This window comes from Amblyraja radiata, chromosome 6 (assembly GCF_010909765.2).
Source record: "Amblyraja radiata isolate CabotCenter1 chromosome 6, sAmbRad1.1.pri, whole genome shotgun sequence".
Taxonomy (NCBI): Eukaryota; Metazoa; Chordata; class Chondrichthyes; order Rajiformes; family Rajidae; genus Amblyraja; species Amblyraja radiata.
The window spans coordinates 17,355,708-17,368,190 of NC_045961.1; the positions used below are offsets into that span (position 1 = coordinate 17,355,708).

At 53.3% G+C, this 12,483-nt stretch overlaps 1 protein-coding gene across 1 annotated transcript in view; it reads left to right on the top strand.

Moving 5' to 3' along the window:
* The first annotated feature begins 184 nt into the window (after positions 1–184).
* Positions 185–12,483, top strand: part of frem2 (FRAS1 related extracellular matrix 2) — a 117,367-nt gene continuing 105,068 nt past the window's right edge. The window contains 2 exon segments of the mRNA XM_033022243.1: positions 185–5,519; positions 7,381–7,470. Of these exon segments, the coding sequence (XP_032878134.1) occupies positions 524–5,519; positions 7,381–7,470 (5,086 nt within the window). The 5' untranslated portion in view covers positions 185–523.

Sequence of the window (12,483 nt, forward strand, 5' to 3'; positions counted from 1 at the left end):
TTTCTTCACCCTGTGCAGTCACGGTGGTGTGGAGGGGAGAGGGTCTGGTCCGGGGCTGCGGGGATCTCCGGGCCCCCTGCCCGGGCGGCTGACGCGGCGTGACTGGCAGCTTACCTGGCCATGGGGAGGGGAAGGGAGGGGAGGGGAGGGGAGGACGCGGCTGATTGATGCTGGATTCGTGCAGGAAGCAAGGCGGCGCTTCCGTCCGCCCGCCGCCCGCTGGCTGGCTCGCCGCCTCTCTTAAAGCCGGAGGGAGGGGGCCGAGGGACTGGCATACAGACAGACGCTGCTTGTGTGTCCGTGGTGGCCGGCCGCAGAGGGAAGTACAACACGGGGGGAGGAATAAACACACGGCAGCCCTGCACCTTGCTGCCGCCCTCTGCGTTGCAACCTGCTGGGTGGATTCGCTGCAGAGAGATAGAAAGAGAGTGAGAGAGAGAGACGCAGAGCGCTGCAGAAACACTGGAGAACAAGATTTGCTGGCTCGGCGAGAGAAGGGGATAGTCCACACAGGCTGGCCCGAATGGCCGCCGGGGCGAGTTTACGTGCAGTGCTGGCGAGTTTGCTGCTGGCCCTGACTGCCATCGGTGTGACAAGGGGCCAAGAGGATTTGGACAGCCTGGCGCTTTACTATGGGTTCGGGACGGGAGCCACCGAGGAGTCCATCGTCCTGGCCAACAACGGGATCCGGGTTCCCTTCGGCAGGTCGGCGGACCTCGACCCGGTGCAAGACCTGGTCATCCAGGTTGAGCCGGGAGACCGGTGCACCATCACCGTGTTGGACAACGACCCCTTGTCCCAGAGGCCGGGGCAACTGACGCCCAAGAAGTTCCCGTGCGAGTTCGGCAGGGAGGAGGTGAGATACTCTCACTTCGGGTCGAGGAGTCCCTCCAGCGACCGGGTGAAGCTGCAACTGAGGTACGACACTCAAACCGACACGCTGGTGCTCCCCTTCACTCTACAGGTAGACGTGGCCTTCACCCAACTGGAGATCGTCACCAGGAACATGCCCTTGGCCGTGGAGAGGCTGCTGGGCACCAGCAAGGCGCTGGACTCCAAGCAGTTGGAGTTGACCTACCAGCTCAACTCCCAGCGCTGTCGGCTGACTCCACTGCCGGGCTCCGGGGGTTTGCCGCGCTACGGGCGGCTCCTGTGGTCCCACCACGACTCCCAGAACCTGCCCTGCGACCAGCTGGACGCCGCCGAGATCCGATACCAACACATGGCCCGCGGCCGGTCGCCCAACCGCGACTACATCCCCATGGTGACCGAGATCTTGGACGTGGACGGCAATGTGTTGAAGCAGGAGTATTTCCAGATTGTGGTGCGCATCCGCGAGGGGATGGAGAACACGGCGCCCCGGCCCAGTTTCCTCAGCATGATGATGATGCAGGTGGACCAGTTCGTCCTGACCGCCATCACCCCGGACATGTTGTCCGCCGAGGACACCGAGTCGGACCCGGGAGACCTCATCTTCAACATCACCTCGCCCGTGGGCCACCAGGACATGTGCATCGTTAGCACCGACGACCAGAACCTGCCCATCTCTTCCTTCCGCCAGCGGGACGTGGAGGAGTTGAAGATCGCCTACCGGCCCCCGGCCGACGACTCTGACCAAGAGAGGATCTTCCAGCTGGAGATGCAGGTGGTGGACACGGAGGGAGCGGTGTCCGAGCCGTTCGCCTTCATGGTGGTGGTGAAGCCCATGAACACGCTGGCGCCGGTGGTGAGCAGAAACGCGGGGCTGGTGCTGTACGAAGGCCAGTCGCGGCCTCTCAGCGGCCTGTGGCTCAGCGACGAGGACAACCTGGACGAGGTGCAGGTGACGGTGGTGGACGGGTTGAGGCACGGTGGCCTGGCGGTGCTGGGTGCGCCCAGGACCTTCTTCACCCCGGCCGAGCTGCGGGCCGGCGCCGTCATCTACCAACACGACGGCAGCGAGACTTTCAGCGACAACGTGGTCCTGGCCATGAGCGACGGCCTCCACCGAGTCGAGTTCCTCTGCCCCGTCACCGTAGTCCCCACAGACGACGAGGCGCCCGTCCTCAACGCCAACACCGGCCTGGTCCTTCCCGAACGCCGCACCGCACCCGTGTCCCCTCTGGCCCTCAGCGCCACCGACGTGGACTCCGAGGACTCCACCCTCCTGTTCGTGGTGGAACCTCCAATCTCCCAACTGGGCCACATGGTCCTGAGGCAGAGCGAGAGGCCGCTCGACCCGTCCACATGGACCTCGATCCAGGGGCACGAGGCCTACGAGAAGGTGGTCCAAGAGTGGTACCAGCAGGACATCCTGGACGGCAGGCTCTTCTACCGCCACGTCGGGCACCACAGCACCTCCACCGTCATGGACCAGGTGGTCTTCCGAGTCCAGGACGACAACGACCCCCCCAACCAGTCGGGCCAGCAATCCTTCATCGTGAAGATCCAACCAGTAGATGATATCCCACCGCAGATGCACCCAGCGGCCACCCTACAGATGGTGGTGGAGGAATACCGCCTGACCTACTTCAGTAGGAAGTTCCTGCGCTTCACGGACGTGGACTCGGAGGACCGGGAGCTGAGGTACACGGTGACCAGCCCTCCCACCGACACGGATGAGAACAATCCGGTGGCCATGGGCAACATCGTGCTGACCGAGAGCCCCGGCACCCTGGTGAATGAGTTCACCCAAGCCCAGGTCAACCACCACAAGGTGGCCTACCAACCTCCGGACGTGGAACTGGGCATCACACCTCATGTGGTCCAGTTCGACTTCAGCGTGGAGGACACGGCTGGAAACATCGCCCGGGGCACCTGCACCATCTTCCTACAGCCCGTGGACAACAAGCCGCCCCAGATCACCAACACCGGCTTCACCGTGTTGGAGAGGGACACCTACCTGATCACCAGCGCCGAGCTGGACGCCACCGACGCCGACACCGACGGACCTCAGATCACCTTCACCCTGGCTCAGCCCCCGGGACACGGGCAACTGCAGTACGCTGGCGTGGCCGTCAACGAAGGGGAGGCCTTCAACTTGAACGACATCGCGACCGGGAAGATCGCCTACGTCCACGATGGCCACGAGTCGACCGGGGATTCCTTGAAGGTGGATGTGAGCGATGGAGTCCACACGGTGACCATCAAGGTGCGAGTGACGGTCCGCCCGGTGGACGACGAGGTGCCCACCATCATGTTGGCCTCGGGGACCATTGGCTTCCACCTCGACGTGTTGGAGAACGGGGTGACCGAGATCACCACCAACGTCATCCAGGGCACAGACCGGGACACCGACGACCTCCGGTTGACTTTCATCGTGGACGAGTCGCCGAGACTCGGGGAGGTCCTGGTGAACGGAGTCCCCGCGGAGAGATTCACGCAACGGGACATCATCAACGGGCTGGTCCTGTACTCCCACACCGGCGGCGAGGTGGGACTGCAGAGGAAGGAAGACTCCTTCAACCTGACCCTCACCGACATGTCGGACGAGTGGGACATTGGGGGGAATAATGTCCGGGGCGTCCGTGTGCAGGTGACCATCCTACCCGTGGACAGCCAAGCGCCCAATGTGGTGGTCGGTCAACTCTTCACGGTGGTCGAAGGCGAGAAGAACTCAGTGACGACGGGAAATCTCCGGGCTGAAGATGTGGATAGTCCCGGCGACGATATCCTCTGCACCATCATCGTCCAACCTAACTCGGGCTACGTGGAGAACATCTCGCCGGCTCCTGGTTCGGAGACGTCGCGGACGGGGACGGCGGTCACTGCCTTCTCGCTGAAGGAGATCCGCCTCGGCCACATTAACTATGTGCAAAGCATCCACAGGACCGTGGAGCCGGTGGAGGATCGCTTCACGTTCCGCTGCTCGGACGGCATCAACTTCTCGCACAAGCACTTCTTCCCCATCCTGATCATCCCGGCCAACGACGAGAAGCCGGCGATCTTCATGCGGGAGTTCGTGGTGATGGAAGGGATGAGTTTGGTGATAGACACCCCCATCCTCAACGCCGGCGACGCGGATGTCCCGGCCGACGAGTTGACCTTCACCGTGGTGAGGCCGCCGAAGCACGGCAGGATCGTCAACCAGATGACCACGGGCACCGTGTACGTGGACAGTTTTACCCTGGGCCAGATCACGGGGGGATCCAGCATCGTGTACGAGCACGACGACTCGGAGACCACGGAGGACAGCTTCGACGTGCGGCTGAGCGACGGCACCCACAGCGTGGACAAGTCCGTGGTCATCATGGTCATCCCTCTGGACGACGAGACCCCGAGGATGACCATCAACGACGGCCTGGAGATTGAGATCGGTGACAGCAAAACCATCAACAATAACATCCTGAGAGCCACCGACCTGGACTCGGACGACAAGTCTCTGGTGTACATCATCCGGTATGGACCAAGGCAAGGGCTCCTGCAGCACCTGCTGCCTTCTGGAGGACATGCCAACATCACGGGAGGTATGAACTTCACCCAGGACGACGTGGACCACGGTGCGATCCAGTACACTCACACGGGCCAGGAGGGCATGCGGGACCTGATCAAGTTTGATGTGACCGACGGGATCAACCCACTCATTGACCGCTACTTCTATGTCACCGTTGGGGGCATGGACATCATCTTCCCGGACGTGGTGAGCAAAGGGGTGTCTCTGAAGGAAGGGGGGCGGGTAACTCTCACCACCGATCTTCTCAGCACCACGGATCTCAACAGCCCGGACGAGCACTTGGTCTTCAGCATCACCCGAGCTCCTGTCCGGGGCCACCTGGAGTGTAGCGACCTCCCTGGAGTTCCCGTCTCCACCTTCAGCCAACTGCAGCTGGCCGGGAACAAGGTCTACTACATCCACACCGCGGACGACGAGGTGAAGATGGACAGCTTTGAATTCGAGGTGACGGACGGCCACAACCCCGTGTTCCGTACCTTCCGCATCTCCATCAGCGATGTGGACAACAAGAAGCCCGTGCTGGTCGTGCACCAACTGGTGGTGAACGAGGGGGAGGTGAAGCTCATCACCCCGTTCGAGCTGACGGTGGAGGACAGGGACACCCCGGACGGCTCGCTGCTCTTCACCGTCACCCAGCTCCCGGTCCACGGCCACTTGCTCTTCAACCTCACGGCGTCCGTCACCTCCTTCACCAAGCAGGACCTCAACGAGAACCTCATCAGCTACAAGCACGACGGCGCCGAGTTCCCCGAGGACAGCTTCTCCTTCACCGTCTCCGACGGCACCCACACCGGCTTCTACGTCTTCCCCGACACGGTGTTCGATACCCGGCGGCCGCAGACCATGTGGATCCGCACGGTGGCCGTGGACAACGGGGTCCCCCAGGTCGTGGTCAACAGAGGAGCCCCCACTCTCCGCGGACTGTCCACCGGGCACCTGGGCTTCACCATCACCAGCAAGGCTCTGCGGGCCCAGGACCGAGACAGTGTGGATACCCTACTCAAGTACAAGGTGATGGAAGGCCCTCAACACGGATACCTGATCCACATGGCCAAAGGCAATGGCAGCATCTCCAGATTCACTCAAGGTAAGATCAGAAAAGGTACTAGCAGAATGAGGACATTTCATTGTAGAAGATGATCAAGGAAATGTATAACAATGGCCTGATTCCTTTATCATCATTACATTTTTGCATATCTTTCATTCATTGTTCTTTATCTCTCCACAACACCATCTGTATCTCTCGTTTCCCTAATCCCTAACCAGTCTGAAGAAGGGCCTTGACTCGAAATATCACCCATTCCCTCTCTCCAGAGATGCTGCCTGGCCCGCTGAGTTACTCCAGCTTTTTGTGTCTATGAATTGTTCATTGTTGGCTGAGGGGAAGGTGACAACGAGGCATACAAACAGTAAAATTAATCAGGAGGACATTGAAACTATGTGTAAGAAAGAAATGCAGATGTGTAAGAATGACTGCAGGATCTCGGTCAGCTGTGTCGGGGCGACAGAGGAATGGCTAATGGAGTTACTTAGAGTGACCAAGCATTATCACCAGAAACAAAACACAAAGTGCTGGAGGAACTCAGCTGGTCAGGCAGCATCTGTGGAGGGAAATGACAGATGACGCTTTGGGTTGGGACCCTTCTTCAGACTGATGGAGTAGTGGGGGAGAAAGCTGGAAAAGAGAAGTGGGGGTGGAACCAAGCCTGACAAGGGATTTAAAGAAAGACACAAAGTGCTGGAGTAACTCAGCGGATCAGGCAGCATCTCTGGAGAATATGGACACTGTTGTTTCGGGCCGAGACTCTTCTTCGGACTCAACCTGAAACGTCACCCATCCATGTTCTCCAGAGATGCTGCCCGACCCGCTGAGTTACTTCAGGACTTTGTAAACTAGCATCTGCAGTTCCTTGTTTCTGGCAAGTGATTGGTGAGGGGGTGATTGGCAAATGGGTGGTCAGTGACAAAGGCTGAAGGTGAGAAGGAGACAAAGGGGTGCCAGATAAGGAGAGGCGAGGAGGGGTGAAATGTCGAGGATTGTCACCAGCTCCTGCCCACTTCCAATCTGCATCTGTCTTGGCATCACCACCAGTGTGTAAAACGCACACCTCCATATTCTGTCTGAAGTAGGGTCTCGACCCGAAACGTTGCCTATTTCCTTCGCTCCATAGATGCTGCCTCACCCGCTGAGTTTCTCCAGCACTTTTGCCTATCTCCATATTCAGGGACAATTTCTTCCCAGCTGTTATCAGGCAACTGAAGAATCCTATGAACAACTAGAGAACAGTTCTGACCTCCCATCTACCTCATTGGAGACCTCTAGACTATCTTTAATCAGACTTTACCGGACTTTATCTTGCACTAAAGATTATTCCCTTTATCCTGTATCTGTACACTTTGGACAGCTAAACTAAGCAACAACAAAACTAAACCAATCCAGCTAAACCTTTGTTACCTTCTGCAGACTTGGGGTAAATCTGGAGATAATGGATTGTCGGGTGCACTTGGTAACATTCTACACCCAAAACATTGCTGTGTTTTCTCCACGGCAGCTCTCTGATGTTCCCAGTGTTTGATGTACTGCAGCCTTGCCTGATTGCTGTTATACCTTGGCACCTGATGAAACTCATGTCTGCCCTGCTTCCTTGCTTTGTTAGATATTAATCTCTGGCAAGTCGCTTGTGTACGTTAGAACGTTAAATGAAGTGCAGGATGATGCTTTGTCTCCATTCAAAGCTACGGGGCTCTACATCTCTTTGTGGTTTAGAGAACGTCAGAATGTTAAAATTGGAGTCATTAATCGAAAAGAAACATAAAGTTTAATTGGATCTACCAGGAAAAAATGAATGGTTAAAAATAATAACAATGACTTATCTCTCAATCCACTAATTAATTGATGGATGGTAATGTGATTTTGTTATAACAATAACTTCTCTTTGGTGTTTCAGGGGATGTCAATGACATGAAGATCTGCTACATACTGAAGGAAGGAGTCAACGCAACAAGTGACATCTTTCATTTCTCCGTCGAGGACAGTGGTGAGTGACTCTTCCTGCCCTCTGCAAGAGCAGGCCAATGGGTGATGTTTCGGGTTGAGACTCTGAAGAAGGATCTCGACCCGAAACATCATCCATTCCTTCTCTCCAGAGATGCTGTCTGTCCCGCTGAGTTACTCCAGCATTTTGTTCCTATCCTCGGTGTATACCAGCAGCTGTAGTTCCTTCCTAAACAAGTGGCTATTTCTGCTGTACAGTGAGTCCATTGAGTATTCTCACCACGGCTACAACTTTCAGCTCTACAAGACAGATCGGGCTGCATTTGGAGTATTGTGTGCGGTTCTGGTCGCCCCATTACAGGAAGGATGGGGAGGCTTTGGAGAGGGTGCAGAGGTGGCAAAGAGAAAATGTTCCTGCTTTAGGAAGTGATAGGAAGGGCACAAAGATCAGGAATAAGATCACCAAAATGTTGCCTGGATTCGAGGATGTTGGGTGTAAGGAGAGGTTGAACAGGCTTGGATTGTTTACTCTGTAATGTTGGAGAGGAGGGGAGACCTGATAGAAGAATGTCAAATTATAAGAGGCAGAGATAGGGTAGACAGTCAGAACCTTTTTCCCAGGGTGAAAATACCAAATACTAGAGGGCATAGTTTTTTAAATGTTGTTTTTAGAGATGCAGCATGGAAACAGGCCCTTCGGCCCACTAAGTCCTGCCAACCCGTACACTTGTTCTATCCTACACACTAGGGACAATTTACAGAAGCCAATTAACCTATAAATCGGCACATTGTTGGAATGTGGGAGGAAATGTAGGATCTTATTGAAACCTATAAGATTATTAAGGGTTTGGACACGCTAGAGGCAAGAAACATGTTCCCGATGTTGGGGGAGTCCAGAACCAGGGGACCACAGTTTAAGAATAAGGGGTAAGCCATTTAGAACGGAGATGAGGAAACACTTTTTCACACAGAGAATTGTGAGTCTGTGGAATTCTCTGCCTCAGAGGGCGGTGGAGGCTGGTTCACTGGATACTTTCAAGAGAGAGCTAGATAGGGCTCTTAAAGATAGTGGAGTTAGGGGATATGGGGAGAAGGCAGGAATGGGGTACTGATTGGGGATGATCAGCCATGATCACATTGAATGGCGGTGCTGGCTCAATGGCCTACTCCTGCACCTATTGTCTATTGTCTATTGAAACCGAAGAACATGGAGAAAACCCACAGGGAGAACGTGCGAACTCGGTCAGGATTGAACCCAGATCTCTGGTGCTGTAAAGCAGCAACTCTACCGTTGTGCCACTGTGCTACCCTTAAGCTTTAAGGCAATTTGTACTAATCCCACATCTTTGTGGCAGAAAGTTGTGCAATATGTTGGTGAGACCACACTTGGAGTATTGTATTTAGATTTGGTCTCCCTGCTGTGGGAAGGATTGATAGAGTGCAGAGTAAACTTACGAGGATGTTGCCAGAATCGGAGGGCCTAGGCTACAGGGAGAGGTTGGGCAGGCTTGGACTTCATTCCTTGCAGCTCAGGAGGATGGCGGGTGATCTTACTGAGGTGTATAAAATCATGAGTGGAATAGGGTGAATGTACCCAGTCTTTTACCCATGGTAGGGGAATCGAGAAACGGAGATTTAAGTAGAGAGGGGAAAGATTGAATAGGAACCTGAGGGGCAACTATTTCACACAGGGTGGTGGGTGTATGGGGAAAAAAACTCTCAGAGGAGGTAGAGTTGCTGCCTCACAGTGCCAGAGATCTAGAGAGCTGAGGCAGTAACTAAATCGACATTTAAAATACATTAAAAAATTGGAAAAGTTTAGAGGGAAGGTGGGCAGGTGGGACTAGTATAGATGGGACATCTTTGTCTGCAACAAGTTGTGCCGAGGGGTCTGTTTCCCTGATGTGTAACTCTATGTATTTGCATTCCTAAACCTTGCTGCTCTAAAAACCTTTAAAATTTATTTTATAATAGTCAAGATTTTCAATGTTATACTAGTGAGAGATTGTTGCAATGAAAAATATCTTAATTTCAGGAGACAGAAGACGTTTGCTGTCTTTGTGATAACAATTTCACGCAACGTTGCAGCCTTTCCATCAGTTTTATGATACGTGGGGATTATTTTAAAATGTTGCTGCAATCCATTCCAAGCCTCATTTGAGCAGGGCAGGTTGTAGCAGGCAAGGAAGGGATGTTTCCAACCACACGTCTGGCTGTGGTAGAATAATATGCTTTGTGTACCATACAACCGAATGTAGCACAGAGCTGAATAATTCAGCAATCAGAATCTTTGTTCGTAATGACAACTAAAATACTCCGTCTCCAAGGTCTCCATCTCTTCACCTGCAATTATGCACAAGAGGGTTCTAAATACAGCTAGTCGGAGGCTGACGACATGATCTTACAGAGGTGTATAAAATCATGACAGTGATCTTACAGAGGTGTATAAAATCATGAGGGTGATCTTATAGACATGTATACAATCATGAGTGGTGATCTTATCTTCTTAGGCCCCCCCCCTTGACTATGGGTGTCTCCAGAATTGGAGGACGCCTGTGCGTGACTTTGTTTAACGTGGGGAGACTGGTGCACAGGCAGCCAACCCACGGTCCGTGACAGATCTGGGTCAGGATCCAGTGGCATGGAGTCCAAGACGACCAGAGACCCTTTTCTGCCGCAGCCTTCATCCACCTTCCCAGCCGTTGTGACGCTCCATTAAGGTCAGCCATCGTCCTCTGCCTGGTCTATCTTTGAGGTCTTGGTTGGATTGCTCTTTGTTAGTCCTCCCCCCTCGACCTTACCGCCAAGGGTGGCCCTTCCAGGAGCATAGCTCCAGACGGCATCGCTCTCAGGATCTCAGGACCACATAAGCTTCTCCACCACGACAAGGTGACAATCCACGGAGAAGAGGTGATCTTATAGATGTGTATAAAATCATGAGGGTGGCACGGCAGTAGAATTACAGCCTCACAGCGCCAGAAACCCGGGTTCAATCCTGACTATGGGTGCTGCCAGTACGGGCTTTGTCCCTGCTCCCTGTGACCATGTGTGTTTCCTCTGGGTGCTCAGGTTTCTTCCCACACTCCAAAGACACGCAGGTTGTAGGTTAATTGGCTTCTGTAAATTGGGATAAATTGGCCCCAATGTATAGGATAGAACTATGGTACGCAATGATCGTTGATCAGAGTGGACTCAATTCTATTTCCATGATGTATCTCTAAAAACCCTAAAAATCCTGAAAAACCCCGGGCATCCCCTCCATATAATTCTGGAGAGTCAAAAGAGCACTCGGAACAACAACCGGCTTCTGGCTCCTCTCCCTGCCTGTAAACGTAAGCGTTTAGGAGATCCTTCCCCCTGCGCCATAGAATTTTATAATTCGACCGCTACGGAATGGGGATGCATTTTGCATGTATTACTTTTTTAACTGGTATTTATTGGTCTTTTAGTATTTAGGCTCTCAGGTATGTCCCATTGTATTTTCTGTCTGCGTTCGTTTTGAATCTGTAGGTTTGTTGGTTGGGAGCTTCTGGACATCTGAATTGCCCTGAGGGGATCAATAAAGTATTTATTATTATTATTACTATTATTAAACTAAACTAAGCTCAAGATAGGGTGAATACACAGACCCTTTTTCTCCTGGGGGAGGGGAATCATGAACCAGGGGACACAGGTTGAAGGTGTGGGGGAAAAGATTTAATAGGATCCTGAAACATTTCCACACAGAGGGTGGTGGGTGTATGGAACAAGCTACAAAGGAGGTAGTTGAGGTAGGTACTGCTTCTTCTTGCGAATGGCGTTCACATACAAACGCAGGCAGGCAGGTGGGACTATTGTAGATGAACAGCATTGACAAGTTGGGCCGTAGAGCCTGTTTCCATTCTGTAATGATTTTTTTCTGGTAATACTGCGATTGTTGTTTGTTAAACAGCAATTGCTTAATGTCAGAAGTTTGGATGACTTTGTTCCTGCGTACACAATGAAGGCCAGTAAATTCACTGCTGATTGTGGGAAGAACTTTCATTACAACAATGGCTATACTTCAGGAATTAAATCACCACGAGCTATAGAACATTACGAAGCTTGACAAAGTTTTGAATGGTTGTAAATAGTAATTGAGCATGGAAACAGGCCCTATGGGGATGGGGTGGGGGAGAGAGAGAGAGAGATGGGGAGGAGAGAGAGAAATGGGGAGCATAGAGAGAGAGAGAGAGAGAGAGAGAGAGAGAGAGAGTGAGAGAGAGGTGGGGGGAAGCAAGAGGGGGAGAGAGAGAGATGGGGAGAGAGAGATGGGGGAGTGAGAGAGAGAGGGGGGAGTGAGAGAGAGAGATGGGGAGGAGTGAGATGAGGGAGATGGGGAGAGAGAGAGATGGGGAGAGAGAGATGGGGAGAGAGAGAGATGGGGAGAGAGGGATGGGGAGAGAGGGAGATGGGGAGAGAGAAATAAATGGGGAGAGAGAGAGATAGGGGGGGAGAGAGAGATGAGGGAGAGAGAGAGAGATGGGGAGAGCAATGGGGAGAGAGAGGGAGAATCAGGGAGAGAGAATATAAGGGGGGAGAGAGAATGGAGAGAGTGATGAGAGGAAAAGAGATGCGGAGAGAGAAAGAGTGTGCGATGGGGGAGAGAGAGAGAGAGCAGGGGAGAGAGAGATGGAAACTGGCCCTTTGGGTTCGAAGGGCCTGTTTCCATGGACTATCTTTCTAGCGATCAAACTAATCTTCATACAGAGCACAGGAGCAGTTGAGTGAATGAGGAGCTGAGCTGTGTGTGCGTGCAGGAGGGATGTTGAAAGGGCTGTGTGAAGTTGGGGAGTGTAGAGAATGCACTCAGTGTGGAATAGGAGGAGAGAGGGTAAGGAGTTGAATGGAATTAGACAGGTGAAAGACTGCCGGTGAGATTGCTGGAGCCGTCATCTGGAACGTCTGTCTTGTCAGCAGTGGGGGTGACGGGGACTTGAAAACGGCGGAGGGAAGAGTGTCCAAACTCCGTGGGAAATGCTGGTGAACAGTGAAGCCGTGAGCTGGAGATTTATGTTTAAAGATCGGGTCAAACACT